At 49.6% G+C, this 19585-nt stretch overlaps 1 protein-coding gene and 1 non-coding gene across 3 annotated transcripts; both read left to right on the top strand.

The window, feature by feature from the left end:
- Positions 1 to 1715: 1715 nt before the first annotated feature.
- Positions 1716 to 15618, top strand: Trim7 (tripartite motif containing 7). Of its 2 annotated transcripts, XM_052196889.1 has the most exons (7): positions 1716 to 2316; positions 3094 to 3189; positions 6974 to 7204; positions 8820 to 8842; positions 9352 to 9467; positions 9880 to 9915; positions 13134 to 15618. In XM_052196889.1, the coding sequence occupies exons 1-7, from the start codon at positions 1798 to 1800 to the stop codon at positions 13643 to 13645; spliced, it is 1533 nt and encodes a 510-aa protein (XP_052052849.1). In that variant the 5' UTR covers positions 1716 to 1797; the 3' UTR covers positions 13646 to 15618. The 2 variants fall into 2 exon arrangements, with proteins under 2 accessions (XP_052052849.1, XP_052052850.1); XM_052196890.1 differs by lacking the exons at positions 6974 to 7204; positions 8820 to 8842; positions 9352 to 9467; positions 9880 to 9915; positions 13134 to 15618 and adding an exon at positions 5336 to 5885.
- A 1453-nt stretch (positions 15619 to 17071) lies between these two features.
- Trnat-ugu (transfer RNA threonine (anticodon UGU)) lies at positions 17072 to 17144 on the top strand. The gene has a single exon. It is a non-coding gene; the product is annotated as a tRNA-Thr (tRNA).
- Positions 17145 to 19585: the final 2441 nt, after the last annotated feature.

The following is a 19585-nucleotide window of genomic DNA, read 5'->3' as shown; positions in this document are numbered from 1 at the left end:
CCAGAACCAGGGGCCACTCCTCCATTCTTCTTGGACATCATTTGACGTGTGGATTATGTTTTGGATATTCTGGATGACAGATTTGAATAGAAAAAATGATCAAGTAAAAAAAGACTACAAAGTGAGCTACTTGGGAGCAGTAGCCCACAGAAATAACCTTTTTTTGGGGTGGGGGGAGCTTGGTTTCATATATAACCCAAGCTGACCTTCAAGTGGCCATAGGATGGGATGGCCATGGTGAGGGATGGCCTTGAACTCTCCTGTGCCCTTTAATGCTGGGATCACAGGCTGTGTCACCAGGCCCGCACATAACACATCACTGAAGATTCTTGATGTCATTACTCTGAGCTCTTGGTGAACCAGACAGGCCTTAGCTCACCATCTGCGGCCCTGTGCCTGAAACTGGTGGCATTTTTTAGTCCAGGGATCCACGTGTTTCTTCAACTGACTTAATTAATGTTCCTTATCTTCAAAATAATTGTAGTGGAGTGTGCAGAAAATTTAAAACATCCCATGTCGGAAGAGGAGAATCAAGCAAGAGCCATTACCCAAAGAAAGAGTCTTTCTGTCAGGTAGGAATATCAAGAAGACTCACAGGGTTGCATTGTGGTCAGCGCCAAAAGTCCCATGGGGATGAGGAGAGGGAGATGTGGGTTTAGGAGCAGGGCACAAAGAACGCCTTGAGGTGCCTTGAGGTTATCGTGGGGACTTCGATTTCTTTCCTGAGAGTTCGCAGCCACTGCTGGGGTTTGAGCAGAGGGCTCTGGTGGATACTGTGGAGACACGGGCTCTGAAAGGGTTCTCTAGAGTCAAAAAAGTGGGAGCAATTACAGAGTGTGGTGACTGAGGCCCGGGGTGGAGCAGGGAGCCGACTGGGGGAACTGTAGACCCCAAGAAGAAAGTTAGAGGCCATAAAGTGGAAAGAAAGGGAGATTGTAGCGTCCTGAGTGGCGAGGAGAAGACGCTGTGAGGAAGGACAGACAAACCAGAGAGGTGAGGTCTGCTACTTTGGGTTAGAATTGGGTGAGTGGATGGTGACATTGCCAAGAGAGGTTTTGAGAGACAGAGAAGAAGCTTGACCCTAGTGGCCTCCAGAAAGTATAGAGAAACGACTCAAAAAACAAAACAAACAAACAAACAACAACAACAAAAAAAACCGGTCCGTGGAACCCAGCTGTACACCAGCTGAGGGGTTTGGGGTAGGTGTGGAATGATACTGAATGGAATGAGAAAAATGGCTACATTACTTGTCTAAAATTAAAGGGAGAACTGTAAGAGATGTAGTTCCCAAAGTGGACAAAAGGCCACGCTTGGGGTAAGGAGGTAGTGCCAAATTCCAGACCCTAAGTTTAGCTCAGCGCAGTGCCAGGATGAGTCGGTATGCGGGGAACCAGACACCGTGCCCCGGGAGCCAGGCCTTTGCCCCTGTAGGGCAGGGTCAGCCTAGGTCAGCCACTGGGAGTGGAGCCCAGCTGGCCTTGCGCGCTCACCTGTCCCCGACAGTTCCCTACTGCTGACTGGGCCATACTGGGCGACCTAGAGAGGCGGTGGAAGGGGAGTCGACAAAAGGGAGATCGCAGGCTAGGGTGGTGGCTTTGGGAACCCAGAGAAAGGGCACCAGCTGCCTCCGTTCCCAGCTGGGTGCACCCTCGGCTCAAGTCTCAGCTTGCCCGTTGCCGGCCCCGCCCCTCCTCACCCAGTGGGTAAGCGGCGGAGCCCAGCCCAGCTTGGACGGTAGCATCCAGGGACCTCCCCAGCGCCATAAGACTCGGATGTGCGGATGTGCCAAGGACACGGATGGCGTCTGTGGGGCCGCGGACCGGGCCGAACGCAGGAGCCGAGGCGCTGGCCCTGGCAGCAGAGCTCCAGGGCGAGGCGACGTGCTCCATCTGCCTAGAGTTTTTCCGGGAACCGGTGTCGGTCGAGTGCGGCCACAGCTTCTGTCGCGCCTGCATCACGCGCTGCTGGGAGCGTCCCGGAGCTGGGACCGGCACGGCGACCCGCACGCTGCCCTGCCCACTGCCCTGCCCTCAGTGCCGAGAGCCCGCGCGCCCCAGCCAGCTGCGACCCAATCGACAGCTGGCTGCGGTGGCCTCGCTCCTCCGGCGCTTCAGCCTGCCCCCCACCGTCCCCGGGGAGCGCGGGACCCCAGCGGTGGCTGCCCGGGCGGCCGCTGCGCGCTGCTCCCAACACGGAGAGCAACTTAAGCTCTACTGCCAAGACGACGGCCGCGCCATTTGCGTGGTGTGCGACCGCGCCCGCGAGCACCGTTCGCACGCTGTGCTGCCGCTGGAGGAGGCGGTGCAGGAGGCCAAGGTGGGTGCAGGATGTCCCCGGAGCCCTGGCTCTGCCCCAGCCTTCCCCAGATCTCCTTGCGGACTGCAGGCGCGGTCCTACAGAAGAGGTCTCCCTTTTTCTCTTCCTAAACTGTGATTTCCCCTCATCTCCTCCCGTCCCCCAGAGCCCGATGCCTGGAAGACGGCTCTGGGGACTTGACGTTTTCTCGTCTGTCCTCAACCGCTGTTGTAACTGTGCCCAGGAGAAAGTCTCCGTTTGTCACGCCCACGCATTCTCTGCCTTTACTCCTACTGCGTTCCCAGGGGTTTGGCGCTTCACAAAGTACCAAGTTCAAAGGGGAACACAGCGTGGCTTCCTGGGTTAGGTGGTCTGTCTGAAGAGCTGTGAAGCCCACTGGTACTGGGCATCTATCTCCTCTTTGTCCCTCGTTGGGCAGCCGCACAAGAGGTGTGTGCAGCCCCAGTCTTTGCTGACCTGTTGTGCCACAGCCCTTCTACATGTTGAGAGGAAAGCTGAAGATAAGGTAGACTGAACCGATGTGGGAGTCTTGATTCTCAGCGCAGACCATGTGGTTGATACCCTTGAGGAAGTGAGACTCCCAGGCCTTTGGAGTTCGCACCGATAGGCTTAATCTGCAAGGCCATGCTCATCCCACAGCCAGAGATGATTTCTATCCCGTCTCCTGCTCTGAGAGCCGCATCTTTCTGCTTTCTGCTTTCTCCTGGATGGTTCTAGGAAGGTACACGAGAGGGTATGGAGAATTCTCTGACCACGGTGTCTTCCTTCATACCACAGGAGCTGCTGGATTCCAGGCTGAGGGCCTTGAAGAAAGTACTGGAAGATTATGAAGCGTTCCGGTCAACAGAGGAGAGGGAGAGCAAAGATCTTCTAGTGAGTCAAGTGTGAGAGACATAGATTATGGATGCCCAGGGCAGTGTGTGTGTGTGTGTGTGTGTGTGTGTGTGTGTGTGTGTAGGGTGTGTGTGTGTGTAGGGTGTGTGTGTGTGTGTGTGGTATTGAAACAGTGGGGTGGATTTCAGAAAGACAATATAGTATACATTGTAAAGGTTGACTATATAATTTATAATATAAACTAGAGCTGTTCAGATAATCCTTAGGGTGCACAGTCATTTGTAACAAACCAGTTAGGACCTGTAGCAGCATCTTGTAATTGAATGCATTAGTATTTCTTCACAGAAACGCGGCTTATTAAGTAGAACATGAATACGATAAGGAGCCACATCAGCCCCAGGCATGATCTGCCACAGAAAAAAAACAGCATGGTGGGGTGGGGGTGGGGGTGGGGTGGAGTGGGGTGGAGGAATGATTTGTTTTCTGAGCTTTAATTTAAGAATTAGAGGTTTCTGCTGGGCAGTGGTGGTGTAGGCCTTTAATCCCAGCACATTGGAGATGAGGCGAGACCAGCCTGGTTTTCAGCCTGAGTTCCAGGCTAGCAGGACAGACAAAACTGCACAGAGACACCCTTTGCACTTAAGAGAGAAAATGCAGACGCTGAGGAGGGAGGGGTCAGAGCTGTTCCTGGCAGAGGGCTATGGCTTGGGGACTTGCTTTGGTTACTGTGGACAAAAATGAGTCACTGTCATTTTCTACCTCACAAATTCAGTTCTTAAGAGCTCACTAAAAGGTGCTGGAAGAGTGAAAGGAGGAGCCTGCCGTGCCTTTTAAGGCAAAGTCATTTGTTTATGAAGCTGGGAATTAGAGGGATCAGGGACACCAGACAAGGCCCCAGCTTTCCTGGCAGCCCAGAGTAGGCACTGGGTTTATCAGCATAAAACCTGCAAGCACCTGTGCCAAGCTACAGCTACAATTCTCACCGATCAGAATCTGGGTACGAGGGACTTTCCCTATGTGTTCTATCGCTGACACAGAATGCGAGCTTTTTAGTCCAACTGATTCACCTGGACTTTGTTTGGTTTTGTTGTGCTTAGGAACAGGCAATTGTGTTTTGAGGAACTATTGTTGCTTTTCCTGTTCCCAACTGTGTCTTGTTATGTAGTTCAGGTTGGCCTTGCATTACAGAACCTCATTCTCTTGAGTGCTGTAGCTATAGAGCTTCACCACCGGATACAGACAGAGAGCTGTTTTTGGTTTTTTTTGAGACAGGGTTTCTCTGTGTAGCCCTGGCTGTCCTGGAACTCACTCTATAGACCAGGCTGGCCTCGAACTCAGAAATCCACCCGCCTCTGAGAGTTGTTTTGAGAAACACTGTTTTTTGTGTGGGTTGTTGTTCCCTGGGGAGTCGGTGCCATCTAGTTAGTGGAAATACAAACTTTAAATTCAGATCAACCTGCCTTAGAATCTTAGCTCAACAATTAGGGGGATGGGTTTCCTCACCCTAAAATGGGACAAGAAGTGTGCTGACCTCATTGGGTCCAGGAGAGTGAACTAAAGGGTTCCTTGCTGCAGCTGCACCATAGCTGCTGCTACTCAATGTCTGACAGTGGGAATGGGGCAGGCATACTGTGGGAAGCCTTGGGACCCATGATCTAAGTCCAGGGTTCCTAACTTCACTCTGCCCACAATCTTCTCTTCTTCCCATTCTCCTTCCTCTGTCATATCCTGGGAAAGGAACTTTCATAATTGAACTTTCCCTATGAGGACAGGGTCCTTACTTGTTGATAGCCACGAGAGTCCTTGTTTACTATATTGGAATTTTGCTACACAAGTATTTTTGTATAAACTAAGTAAGTAAAGAGTGCATCTAGACACGAGAAGCCCTGAGTCTGATCATGCAAAGAATAGAACGTCGAGTTTGCACAGTGTATTCCCTCAGTGCCGAGTGGCTCTGCTGACAGGAAGCGTTCTTCTTCTCTCCCTGCACCTCCGGAGTTCGCCATTGTAAGTTTGCATTTGTGTGCGTGTGCGTAGGCAGGGTGTCCCCGGAGAGGAGAGAAGGAGCAAAGGAGAAGTGAGTGAGGTGCAGTGGCCAGGGGGTGCTTGCAGCTCTGACTGACCAGCAGTCAGACAGCTTCTGCTCCTAAGCGACTGGTAACCAGGTGCCTCTTTATTTATACAGGGTTCACAGAGACGGAACAATGATTATCTGAGAAGTACCGATGATGTGGTTTGATCTTTCATTACATGTTTGATGTTACAAACACCAAACATTAGAAAGTACAAATAGAACAGATCAGCCCTATAACTCCAATTTAAAGAATCTAAAGAATGTCTCCTCCAAAGCAAACAGTTTTATTATCCGATGGTCTGCTTTCAGGCTGGCAGTGGTTGTAGTTTTAAACCACTCCGGACAAACAGAAAATGTCTGGACAGGTCTTTTTCTGGGTAGCAAATACTAACACCACCTTTTACTGTAATGTTTCAACATCTACTCTATAAAGCAGGGAACGTTTATTGTAGCCAATCTATCTTGTTTACTGAGTTCTAATCTTCCATGGCTGTACCATGTGTGACCCCTATCTTTACATTTTCAGAGAGTTCTAAATGTGTGGTAAAAAGAGGCCTCAAATCTGTAACCTATTCTGGCCAGTCAGTTTGTCAGTGGTCTCTGTTCACTCTGCACGAATTGTACTGTTTGAATTTGCTTAGGGGTGGATACCCCAAGAAGATTCCTGGAGTAATAAATGGCTTATAAAGAAATTTCTAGCTGTGTGTATATCTGTGTTTAATGGTCTTTGGGGCATAAGGAAGACTTTCAAATAGTGGCCAGTTAAAACTATGTTTAGAACTTTTCCTTAAAAGACTCAGGCATAATTTTCTCGGGAAAAGACATAAAATGAATCATAACGCAGAAAATCCCCGAGAATGCAATGTGCAGGGACCCAAGCCCCAAACCGAGTGACAGAATGACAGGGATCCCAGCGTTCAGTTCGGTTTTGCTGGAACTGTGTCAAAGGGCTGTGGGCTGTACTGGCTTCATGACTTTCGCCATTTCCGAAGGAATCAGCTGTGCCACATTTCCATCAGAATTGAAGTCAAAATAGAGAGAGAGAGAGTAGAATCTGGGCTTAGTTAACACTGCATTTAATCCCAGCACTTGGGAGGCAGAGGCAGGTGGGTCTGTGAGTGCAAGGCCAGGCTGTTCTACAGAGACAGTTTCAGAACAGTTATTGCTAACAGAGAAACCCATCTTGAAAAACAAAGGACAAGGGTGGACCAGGCATAGGGACACTACAGGCCTTTAATCCCAGCACTGAGGAGGCAGGCAGATATCTTCGAGTTCAAGGCTATCCTGGTCTACATAGAAACCTCCAGACCAGCCAGGACTACACCGTGAAATCTCATCTCTAAAATAAAACAAAAATAAGGTGAAAGGTGACGAAATAAATATATAGAAAAAGAAAAGACAACCTTTGATTTAATCCTCATGATGGACTAATTAATTAGTACCCTGCAGGTACTAATTTATCTCTCTCATATTTTACGAAGGGAAATTTCAGCTTGAGGTAGTTATGAGGTAGAGTCTAGGTCTTAAGAGATGCCAGAGGGCGTGTGTGACAGGGGGAGAGCAGCATATGTTGAGGCTCTGGCTTGTACAGAGTTGGGCTATTTTAATTAATGTATAGTATGTATGTATGGGTGTGTCTCACTGGGGAAGCAACCCTGCCCTGGAGGATGCCTCCTCAAAGTCCTGTCTTTTGTCAAGTCCTATTGCCTTCCCCTCTAAGTCATGTACCATCTTCTCTTCCTGAGACAGAAGCAGATGGAAGCAGAGAAGGAGAAGGTAGGTGCGGAGTTCCAAGCACTCCGAGCCTTCCTGGTAGAGCAGGAGGGCCGGCTCCTCAGCCGACTGGAGGTGCTGTCCCGGGAAGTGACACAGAAGCAGAATGAGAACCTGGCCCAGCTGGAGGGGGAGATCACTCAGCTGTCCAAACTCAGCAGCCACATCCAGGAGACAGCTCAGAAGCCGGACCTAGACTTCCTCCAGGTGACGCTGGCTCAGTCAGAGCCTTGAGGCATTGCCCTAGGCTTTGGGAAAGACTGCGGGAGAACAACCAGACCCTGGGAGAAAGGGGATTGGAAGAAGGTGTACTGAATCTCTTGGGATCAGAAGGCTAGACAGGATGTGATAAAAATGTAATGATTATAAGGCATTATAATCATTATGACATTATTCTAGTCTGCACACACTTGAGACCAAAGTCTCTAAAAACAGTCCTTACAAAGTTATCTGTAATTCACTTTAATGTGCTTTATGATATTCTATTTTATTAAAAAAAATAGTTGGGGTTGGAGAGATGTCACAAGAGTTAAGAGACTGGCTGCCTGAGCCTCAATACCCACATAGTGGCTCAGCACCTGTGAAAGGACCACTGTCCACACAGGACCCCCAAGTCCCAAGTTCTCAGTGTAAAGGAGATTTAGTCCTTTGTAAAGGAGATTTGTCCTGAGGGACAGAGGGCAGGGAATGAGAGACAAAGACTGGAGACTGAGGATGAGGGAGAAGGGCAGAGGAACAAGGAAGAAGGGGAAGAAATATTTGTCCCAAGGATAAACAACTGCCTGCCTCTGGATAGAGACAGGGCTGTAGGCAAATGGCAATTTATAAATGGCTTTAGGGATGCAGTCATAAGGCAGAGGGAATGGGGGAAAGGTAAGACCTCCCAGAGACTTGTTTGTCAGGCTCTGGCGGCCTATAGAGCCTTCCGACCTGGAACTCCAGTTTCAGGGGATCTGACACCCTCTTCTGGTGTCTATGTGTACATGTGGTGCAAAAACATAAAACATACACATGCAGGCAAAACACCGATACACATGAACACTTTTATAAATAATTGATTAAAAATATAGTCACCAGGGAGGGGGGAACCAGGAAAGGGGAAATCATTTGGAATGTAAACAAAGAATATATATATATATTTCACCAGACCAGGCGTAGTAGCACGGGCCTTTAATCCCAGTGCCCAGGAAGCAGGGGCAGGCAGAGCTCTGTGAGTTTGAGATGAGCCTGGTGTAGTGAGTTCCAGCCAGAGCTAGGCAGTGAGACCTTATCTCAAGAAAAACAAGCAAAAAACCCGGAACAAACAACAAAAGGCCACCTGCATATTCAGATAAATTCACAAACCACAAAAATGTCAAGTAGAAAGAAAGGACACCGAGGTGCTGCCCAGTGTGGTGGGGTGCACTTTCGAATCCCAGCACGTGGGAGGTGGGAGTAGGAGTACCACGAGTTCAAGGTCACCCTCTGCTCCATATGGAATTTGAGAACAGTCTGAGATCTGAGAGTCAGTTTCAAACAAAACAAACAAAACCCAAGGAGACATTGTAGCTTGTCTAGGCTGGTAACCGTGCTAGCAGTAAATACTAGGTCTGGTTAGGCGTCCCCAGGGAAGGATTTTACAATAAAGCCTTTGCATATCTGTGAGGGAGGGGTCATTGAAGGGTGCTATGACTGTGGCAACATCCAGTAAAGCCACTGTCACCTGTGTCTAGTGGGGCGTGGCTTATTTTCTGTGTGTCCTGTAAGGGGCAGCCATGCTTTCTCCAAGGCAAATGAAGGTTATATGATGCTGACATGGTTTTCTTCCGTGTTCTTCTTCCAGGAGTTCAAAAGCACCCTGAGCAAGTGAGTGAACTTCACAGTTCCTAGGTCTTTCCACGTTATTTTGCTCTCCCCTCAAGCTTTCTCTTTTCACTCTAATATCATCTCTCTCCTCCTGATCCCCCCCCCCCACCCCAACTGCTACTTCCTTACCTGGGTACCCTTTGAGGCAAAGGCCCACCTACCTACCTGTGGGAATTCCTGGGTAAAGTTGGATTTTCTATTTTCTCTTACTGGAAGCAACTGGGAAGATGGGGGGTGGGGGTGGGGATGGGGACGGGGAGTGAATAATATTGTCTGCTTGATGATATGCCCTTCAAAGGCAGTTCACCAATCATGTAAACTCCCTACCCCAAGCCCCACCTCCTAAAGGTTGTGATATCTTCTAACAAGGACTCAAGCTGTTAATCAAGCCTTTAACTCCTAGGTCTTTAGGATTACATGCACCTAAGCTATAGCGCCACCCTAATTATCATGGGGCAGTAGGAGTGGATTGGTGTTCTTGGGACTTCCTCTGGGGTCTCTATCTTCAGGTGCAGCAGCGTGCCCGGCTCCAAGCCAACCACAGTCGCGTCTGAGATGAAGAATAAAGTGTGGAATGTTTCCCTCAAGAGTTTCGTCTTGAAAGGATTGCTGAAGAAGTTCAAAGGTAGGGGCCCTGGGTGTGGGAGGGGCCCTGGGTGTGGGCGGGGCCCTAGATGTGGGCGGGGCCTGTAGTGCCGATGGAGGAGGGTGTGTTCGTGGGACCTAAGACTATGTCTTTCTTGAACTGAGAAAAGGAACCAGGAGTTGGAGCACAGCAAAGCCAGATTGGGAGTCCTGCTTCCTATGGGGTAGCATAGGAATACGATAGAAGGATACGGGGCAGGAAGAAGGCTAAACAGGGGAGGGTCAGGTCAGGTCCGACCAGTTCTAGACAATAGAGGGGGAGGAGAGCTGGGACCCTCGAGGGGTAACTCAGCCTCTGGAGCATCTGGAGTTATAAGTGTGGGAGAAGAAGAGGTTTCCTGGTCGGGCAGTGTCCCACGCTGTCACACTTGCTCTGCTTTGTCTCTCTGTAGAGGATCTGCAGGGAGAGCTGGAGAAAGAAGAGAAAGGTATGAACTGTGACCACCACTGTGAGTGCAAGGCTGACCATGTGGGGAACCTGCTCCCTGACAGAGGCTTTCTCTCGGGCTTTACAAATGGTTGACCCTGTGCCTGTCCACCTCAGAGACTGTGACTCTGACCCCATCCTAATCCATGATTGACATCTTTGAACCCTCAGGTGGCAGTGGGACCCTTTGGCTCATAAGCAGAGAGTGGTCTGCAGCAGGAATGAGTTGCCCTCCGGCTGTTTGGGGCAGAGAAATCTCAATTTCCTGGATGAACCCACTCTTACCTCCACTTCTAGGGTTGGGGGTTATATGTGTGTGTGTGGGGGGACATGAGCAAGAAGGTTGATACACTTAGTATAGCAAAAGCTATATTTTATTATACTGAGAGTCAACATATAACTCACTCTCTAAAGTCCTACTAACTACTTACTGTCTTATGCCTATTTCCCCAAGGCCGCTCACCTGTAGGACATATCTTTCTTCTTTTTTCTTTCTTTTTCTTTTTAAATATTTCTTTTTCAAGACAGGGTTTCTCTGTATAGCCCTGGCTGTCCTGGAACTCACTCTGTAGACCAGGCTGGCCCACCTGTTTCTGGCTCCCAAGTGCTGGGATTAAAGGCAAGCGCCACCACTGCCTTGCTGTAAGACATATCTTAACTGAAAGTCAGGTCCAGCTTCTAACAGAAGTCTCAATTTGAGGGTTAGATCCTGGGGAAAACACGAGGGCAGATCAAGGCAGGGGTCTCTCCAGATGTGCAGAGCAGAGCATTGCTCTTAGGTCTTGGCTTATATACTGTCCATGAGGTTCTAGGACTGTGTCTGGTTACCTTGGGTGAGTGGTGTTACTGAGTTCTGATTATCAGGGGCTGCCTAGGGTGTAGTGGGGATCCCCCACTTAGCTATTTTTATATATCAAACAGGCATTTTTTTACTATGGTCATTTCAGGGGTACAGTGGAAACACAGAGACTGCAGAGATTTGAGGTGTATGATCCAACACTGAAGGGAAGGAAGCAAGGGCTCAGGGTTTACCTTCGTAGGACCCAGGGATGGCTCCTTTCAGTCACCACGCCCTCAGCCCTCAGTGGCCTTCAAGGCCCCAGTGGATCTAATCTCATTGCACATCAGATCCTGACTTAAGTAGCCACACATCCTCCTTGCTGCTTCTAGAAGGCACCAACCACACATGAACTTCAGGGCCTTTGCACTGCTCTGGCAGTTCCTCAGCCATCCCAGGGTCAGATTTTCCTGTCATACAGCTAGCTTCCTCACCTCCTATAGATATTTGCTGTGACATGCCCTTCCAGTGAGGCTTTCCTGGCTCCGGAGTTGAACTTACACTTTGCCTTCCAGATGTCTTTTACCCTCTGCGGTCTCATCCACTGCCTTCCTCACAGAGCTGGGAAGAAAGTAATCAAGGGGCAGGGGTTGTTCACCTGCCTTGTCCTCTGTGGTATTCCACAGAGGACTAGTGGACTAGTGGACCAGATGTAGTAGTCACCGTTCTATTGCTATTGTCTGTTGTAAAGAGACAGCATGACCAAGTCAACTCTTATAAATAAGGGGGGCTTATAACTAACTGGGGGCTGGCTTACAGTGTCAGAAGGTTAGTTCATGATCATCATGGTTGATAACGGACAGGCATGGTGCTGTAGCAGTGGCTGAGAACGTCACACTATGATCTACAGGCATACAGGCACACACACACATACAAACACACACACACACACACACACACAGAGAGAGAGAGAGAGAGAGAGAGAGAGAGAGAGAGAGAGAGAGAGAGAGAGAACTTGAAGACTTGATTGATTCTGGTGGCCTGGGCCTGATTTGGATTTTTGAGACCTCAAAGCTCAGTCCCAGTGACACACCTCCAACAAGGCACACCTCCTAACCCTTCCCAACAATTCCACTCTCCAAGGACTAAACCTTCAAGTATATGAGCTTACAGGAGCCATTCTCATCCAAACCACTACAGGGGGCCTAGAAAACGTCCTACTGTTGTCTTTACAGCTCAGTGTGCTTTGTAGGTTTTATTTTGACAGTTCTTAAATATACTCAAAAGGAGAGAGGAAAGCATGCCTGCCACACAGGTTCTTGTAATACGTCTTCAACTGTCCATTGGTGAATATTTTTCACAGATGTCGTGTCCAGTTTTATAACAAAACAAAGTATATTTCTACAAAACTTCAGAATATGTTATCTCTAAGGAGACAGCTTTTTATTTATTTATTTATTTATTTATTTATTTATTTTGGTTTTTCGAGACAGGGTTTCTCTGTGTAGCCCCTGAAACTCACTCTGTAGACCAGGCTGGCCTCGAACTCAGAAATCCACCTGCCTCTGCCTCCCAAGTGCTGGGATTAAAGGCGTGCGCCACCGCCACCTGGCAGCTTTTTATTTTTTAAAGATGATTTTATGTATGTGATTACACTGTAGCTGTCTTCAGATACACCAGAAGAGGCCATCGAATCCCATTACAGATGGTAGTGAGCCACCATGTGGTTGCTGGGATTTGAACTCAGGACCTCTGGAAGAGAGGTCTGTGCTCTTAACTGCTGAGCCATCTCTCCAGCCCCTATTTTTTAATTTTTTTTTTTTTAAAGGCAGCTCTCATGGTATAGTCCTGGCTGGCTTAGAACTGACTGTGCACACCAGACTTGCTCCCAGTTCACAGCCATCCCCCTGCCTCTCCCTCCCAGGTGCTGAGAATATAGGGTGGACCCCCACAGCAGACGAGAGACAGCCTTCTTAAAACCAGAGCCATCACACCTAGAGAAAGTGATGATGCCTTCCTGTATTTAATTTTCAAATTCCCCCAGTTGTCTTTGTTTTGAAAAAGGGATCCTGGCAAGCCTAACTCTCCTCAGGCTGGTTATGTAACTGAGGCTGGCCTTGAACTCCTGATTCTCCTGTTCTCAGACCTAAGCTCAGGTCTTCTTTATGTCCAGGCTCCACACTTAACCTTGAAATCAGATTTGCTCAAATTGAGATCCAAATCAGGCCCACTGTATTTCTTAGATTTAAATAAGCGTCTGTCAAAGATTTTAATACGTGTTTGTTAAACTGAAGGAGAAAAAGAAGAAAGAAAAGAGGAAAGTTAAGTAGCTCATGTGCAGAGAGGAGGGTTGCCGGATGACAGGAAGGGAATGTACCCTGAGTGCAGAGGTTGTGCATGCTATTTGAGTGGAGACTTCTTTCCTTTTCCTCTCTCCTCAGTGGAGCTCACTTTGGACCCGGACACCGCCAACCCCCGCCTCATCTTGTCCCTGGATCTTAAGAGCGTACGTCTAGGACAGCGCGCCCAGGACTTGCCTAACCATCCTCGCCGCTTCGATACCAACACCCGCGTCCTGGCGTCCTGTGGTTTCTCCTCCGGGCGACATCACTGGGAGGTGGAAGTGGGCGCCAAGGACGGCTGGGCTTTCGGTGTGGCCCGCGAGAGCGTGCGTCGCAAGGGTCTCACGCCCTTTACCCCCGAGGAGGGCGTCTGGGCAATGCAACTCAACAATGGGCAATACTGGGCGGTGACCAGCCCTGAGAGGACGCAACTCAACTGTGGGCACCTGTCGCGGGTGAGGGTGGCCCTGGACCTTGAGGTGGGAGCCGTGTCCTTTTACGCAGTGGAGGACATGCGCCACCTCTACACCTTCCGCGTCAACTTTCAGGAGCGAGTGTTCCCCCTTTTCTCTGTTTGCTCTACGGGTACCTACTTGAGAATCTGGCCTTGAAGAGCTCTGTCGGGCTTCCTAGGAGGGGACAGGGCAGCGGTGACACCGAGGTACTTTATCTCGGACCGTCCTTCATACCCCTACTTCAGCTGCCCAAGAAGGCTGCCACAGAGCACAACATAGGCGCTGAAGACTGACTGAGCAGCGGCGCTGAGGGTAACTAACTGCACAGCAATGAGATGTCCTGGACCCTTGGCGCCTGCCGCCTCCTGTACCGATCCCACAAACTGTGTCTGAACTGTGGAGAGGGGTCGCTCACTGGCATAAAAGCCCAGCTTTAAACAAGGGTGCTTCCTACCACAAGGGCTTACTGCCTTGATTCAGAAGGGTCCCTGTTTACCCAGAACCATGTCAAAGACTGGTACCCTTGCAAAGGGTGTGGTTTGGCCCCTACCCATCATGCATTACCTTACATTTGTGACAGCTGCAGGCTCTGCTTGGAGAGGTCGTTGAGTCCCCTAGATCCAGCTGGCCTGGCTGGGTTGTTTATTCAGGGAGGAGCATTGTGGATCCCCAATTTAGAAGCCAGCCTGGCTGGAGCTGGACGGAGACTCAGGACCTACATAAGAGGCCAGAACTACAGTATCCACACAGAAGCACGGTTCTCCCTTTATGTTCGTCCTTTACACGTTGACTGCCAGTGTGGTCAACAGATGCCTTAAGCTTTGGCGAAGGAGATCAGAGGTTCTGGAACTGTGACACACAAGTTGACACTTAGGAGTTTACAGATGCAGCTAGCACCAATGTAGAGATGCACACAGCGCAAGTAGTCCTGACAAACAATTTCTAGAACTTTCTAAATCTATGCAAACACCAGGACATCCTAGTGGCAAGGACTGCTGGGCATCCGCCCTGAGAGGGTTGGGCAGGCCAGCCTCTGTAGTAGTCTCTCAACTGGCTATTGTCCTATAGAGTCCATAAAGCTGGGCTTCTGGAAGGGCAGGAGTGGGCTGATCCCTGCTTAGTGCCCTGCTGGGACGTGGAGAGGAAATGGAAACACAGAGTGTGAGCACATTTCCAGGGGTGTCTGGACGCATTCTCGACCCCATGGTTTGACTGCACGAGGATATGTCTGAGTATTGGTTTCCGCTAGAATAATCCCAAGTGTCATGTATTTGGGGTGTATGAGTTTGTGTGCTTGTATCTCAGATTTGGGATGAAGATGATGGAGAGGGCGTTTATGAGACGCTGTCTGGGTTTAGCTGTTGGAAACAGATATCCACGCAAAAACAGTTTCCCACCTACTGTGAAATCATGAGGATCAGAGTTCGGATCCCAGCACCCGAGAAACAGGCCTTGTAAAATACCCAGGTCTTCAGCCTGATGCCCTCTTTTGGTCACTGTATGCACACCTCAGAGTCTGGACATGTACAAAAGTATGTACATTTACACAGACCAACACATTAAAAAAAAGAAAACTGCTACAGCTTTCATTTCAAAGGGAATAGGGGATAGTTTATTCTGGTGTGGGGATATGACAGCCAGCCCTAACCAGAGGGCACTGTGTTATTGCCTGCTCAGTCACAGTCAATTAAGTGACACGTTCTCTAGAATGCTCAGATCCGTGTAATAATTTACACACAACTCCTCTGTGATGGCTAAAGAAACTTAATATGGTACCAGGTATCTCTTCAGGGCCACTGACCTTTGCCCAGGAATGCCTTGAGATCCTAGTAGCCTACAGGTGAAATAAAGATAGATAATGGTGTTCCTATGTTCTGCTTTTATAAACTCCATCATTGCTGCAGGACTGGGGCACGTGGTCTTTTCATGACTATACAACAGGAATGAGAAACAACTAAGGGGAGAAAAACAATTTTCTTGCCCAGCTATGAATTCCGTAGGTAATAGTAATGGGCACCTTTGGCATCTGCCTTTATAACCGTTTCCTTTAGCTCCCTCTGGGACGGCTTGCTGTTTGGCTCTAAAGCTGCCCCTCTGCTAGCGGTGAGAATAAACTCATTGCATCTGAATTTGAATTGAGTCTAAGTCTCTGCATTCAAACGCCACGACACTGACACTGGAGTCGAGTTTGGTTAGGTTCTGGGAACAGAGTTAGGTAATCCCAAATAAATACTGAGTTTTTAAAAGATAAGGACTTGCTCTGTATTTTTGGCTGGCCTGGAACCGTCTGTGTAGGCCAGACTGGTCTTGGACTCAGAGATCCTCCTGTCTCTGCCCCTGGGAGTAAAGGTGTGTGCCAACCACTCAGCTTGCATGACTTTTTGATGATCACCAAAATTCCCTTTGCATCACTAACTATGTTTGGCATGACACAATATTACATGTCACAAAAAGCAGGTTGTTGGGTGTAGGCGTCCCATGTGAGGCCAGGATTGAGAATAGTGGGTTGCTGTCTGTATGTATACGTGATTGTGCCTATCAGAGGGTTGTATTTGTAATTGCACATTTCTGTATAAAATAGCTGTAATTCAATAACAGTTACTGTGACAATTACTTGGCCACAGGACGATTTAGTGACTTGGCTACGCATGCTCACGTGAGATTGTGTGCACCCCCTCTTTCATCTTTTGGGCATCGTAAGATCTCTAGCATTATTAGGTCTCTGAGAATAAGTGACCTAGGCTCCAGAAACCCAGGACTCTGCACCTTATCTTCACAGAATCCCTGCACTCAAATGAAGGGCACCCCGGGACCTGTCTCTGGGTTGTACAACTAGTGACCCAGGCCATCCAGCACTACAGAAATCTTAGGGCCGGCTATAGACTGCGGCCGCTGCTAAATTTTTTCCCAGATTAGGACTCCGCTTCTTCCCGAGACCTTCATCTTCTCTGTCCTCCAGTCAGGGGACCCTTAGGGGGCCCGACAAACTAGCTCACTGCTGGCATTAAGATGTACCATAAGAGTTGGTGGTCCTTTTCAAATTTAGCTGTGAGTAAATCTGAAAGGACCAGGGGACTCTAGGTCTCTGCCCTGCTCTCTACCGAGCCCCTCTGAAGAACCCGACCGAGCACGGCTGTCACCACCAGCCCATCTCAGGTACCGCGTCAACATCTCTGACTTGCAAGCTCACAGGACAGGGTCATCGCCCCCCGCCCCCCGTGTGCATTACCTGCACCTCGACCTTGATTATAAGCCTTGATTGTAATCCTCGATTACAAGATCGTTTCCCCGCTCCTTGGGCAGACGAGGGCACTCCCCGTAGCTACTGCCACGGGAGGGACCGTATCCTCTCACCCATAGCAGGCACAACTCGGGCCTGTTTTTCAAAAGACTCTTTCCGAATATTCGCGTTCCTTCTGCTTTATCTGTCCCCGTGGATAGTGCAAATTCGGTCGGCTGCTGCTACTACTCGGTCGAAAGACTACGATTTTATCATTTCTTCCAGTCTAGTGTTGGATTCTGCGGCTGCGCACGGATGGTGTTCCTGTTAACTACCCGTGCACAAGCCCTGCCTTCGTGACTGGCTCCATAGCTCAGGGGTTAGAGCACTGGTCTTGTAAACCAGGGGTCGCGAGTTCAAATCTCGCTGGGGCCTACAGGTTACTTTTTCACCATTACAATTCCAGACCTGACGGTAAAGAGGAAAATACTAAAACTGTGTTTTTGTGTCCTTTTGCTTCTCATGTAGCCGCAACCCAGCAAGCCAGAGCTCTATTCCTGCGCCCTTGAAATCGGACCCGCTTGCAAACTTCCCCGTCCTGTTCATGCCTCCAGTGCTATTTCCCCGCTGTTCTCCTTCTGTGCGCTCTTATTGAGGTCACTCCCCCACCCCCTCACCCCCTGTCGCCCCACTCCGCTAGGCTGCCACGCACTATTATAGCTCAAACCCACTTCCCCCTTCCGGACCGAGAGCTTTGCACCAATGCACCCCTTCGCCACTAGGCCGGCTCCGCGTCTCCCGAACCGCTGGGCACTGTGTCTGCGGCTCCGGTTGCCCGCCAGGGCGGCGTGCTGCGGCACTGTAGGTCTCTGTCACCTCCGTGTGGAATTAAAGAAAGGAACATGCAAGTAAGCGCTCATTTTCCTAACATCTGGCCCAACGACCAACTTTGTTATTTTCACAAGAAAGAGGAGGAGGAGGAGGAGGAGGAGGAGGAGGAGGAGGAGGAGGAGGAGGAGGAGGAGGAGGAGAAGGAGAAGGAGAAGGAGAAGGAGAAGGAGAAGGAGAAGGAGAAGGAGAAGGAGGAGAAGGAGAAGGAGAAGGAGAAGGAGAAGGAGAAGGAGAAGGAGAAGGAGAAGGAGAAGGAGAAGGAGAAGGAGAAGGAGAAGGAGAAGGAGAAGGAGAAGGAGAAGGAGAAGGAGAAGGAGAAGGAGAAGGAGAAGGAGAAGGAGAAGGAGAAGGAGAAGGAGAAGGAGAAGGAGAAGGAGAAGGAGAAGGAGAAGGAGAAGGAGAAGGAGAAGGAGAAGGAGAAGGAGAAGGAGAAGAAGAAGAAGAAGAAGAAGAAAACCCCAAATAACCCATATCTAAGTTCCTTGGCAAAAGTAAAGTGTACAACACGAGGGTAAACTCTCAGTTGAATTCAGTGTGGTTGTCATGCAAGGGTCAGAGGCCAAGCTTCTGAAGAAATGTCCCTGGGGAAGTCATGAACAAACATATATTCATTCCAGATAGGGCACCATGAAAAGACGACACAAAGGAAAGATTCTATTTATGCCTAACTTGGCAAACGTGCTGCGTCGTCTTGTGCCAGCTTGACACACACATTACAGTTAACCAAAAACTAATTGAGAAAAATGCCTTCATAAGATCCGGCTGTAGACCTTTTCCTAATTAGTTACTGATTGGGAAGAGCCTCAGCCCAGTGGGCGGTGCCATCCCCGGGCTGGTGGCCTGGGCTCTATAGCAGGCTGAGCTAGCCCTGGGAGCCAGCCGGTGAGCAGCGCCCTCCATGGCTTCTGCATCAGCTCCTGCCCTGCCTGCCTGAGTTCCCCGTCTTCCTTCAAAGATGAACAGTGCTGTGGAAGTGTAAACCGAATAAACTCTTTCCTCCTTAGCTTGCTTTTTGGTCACGGTGTTTCTTCGCAGAAATAGTAACCCTGACGGAGACAGCGAATGTCAGTTTATGGGGATTGCTTCCAGGACCCTGGGTGGAGGGTTATTTGCGGGAACATAGAGAATTCGAAAACAGCCGCATCTCTGAAAAACCCACCCCGGCATGGACAGTGAGTGACCCACGAAGGTCACATCCCAGGAGCGCCCTACTGTGCTTGCAAGCCTCGCCACCAGAGTCTCTTCTGCCCCAGCAACTGATTCCAGCCTTTGTACTCTGAGGGGGAGAGAGAGGCTTTGTGCTTCTTGGACCTCTCTGGGCTTCCAGAGCCTGTTATAAATGTCCCGAGGCTTAACAAATTTCGTCAGCTTGCTCATCTTACCAGTGTCCTGGCACGGATGTCTCTGTGTTGGGAGGAAATACTTAGACGGCCCAGGAGTTTCAGGTGTCTGGGGATAACACCTGAAACTCCTATCTTTCCCGGCTCGTACATAGGCTCCAGAAGAAAGGGGGCCTCAGAAAAGCCCCGAGTGGATTGTGGTAGGTGGCTTAGAAAACACAATCTACATCCAGCAAACTAAAGAAAATCTCTAGCGGGTGGAGGCTGGAGGTGAACGCGATGAGTGTGGCGAGTCAGTGTCGCCCACTGTTTAAAAACAGCTGTTGACAGTGACAGAAAACTCACCCGAGGCCCAGCTTTGAGTGAATGATTGCGATTTTAAACGACAGGGAACCCGAATCACTCTCTTTTGCTAGGAAATGAACCAGAGCAATCAAAGCCTGATTTTTTTTTTTTTTTAGGCGAGGCTGGGTCGGATGCTTGGGGCGGGGGTGGGTGGGTGGGGGGCGCGTCTCAGCACGCCGGGGCCTCAGACATCTGTGTTTGAGGTGGTTCCCAGACAATCCCAGGAGAACTTGGCCAGTGCGAAGAACCCCAGAGTCTGTGAATCAACTACTCCGGTCAGATTCACCGCGAGGGGGCATT

The sequence above is a fragment of the Apodemus sylvaticus genome, chromosome 10 (assembly GCF_947179515.1).
Source record: "Apodemus sylvaticus chromosome 10, mApoSyl1.1, whole genome shotgun sequence".
In the NCBI taxonomy this organism is placed as follows: domain Eukaryota; kingdom Metazoa; phylum Chordata; class Mammalia; order Rodentia; family Muridae; genus Apodemus; species Apodemus sylvaticus.
Note: the sequence above shows the minus strand (reverse complement) of the source record. Positions and strands in the feature narration are given on the sequence as shown.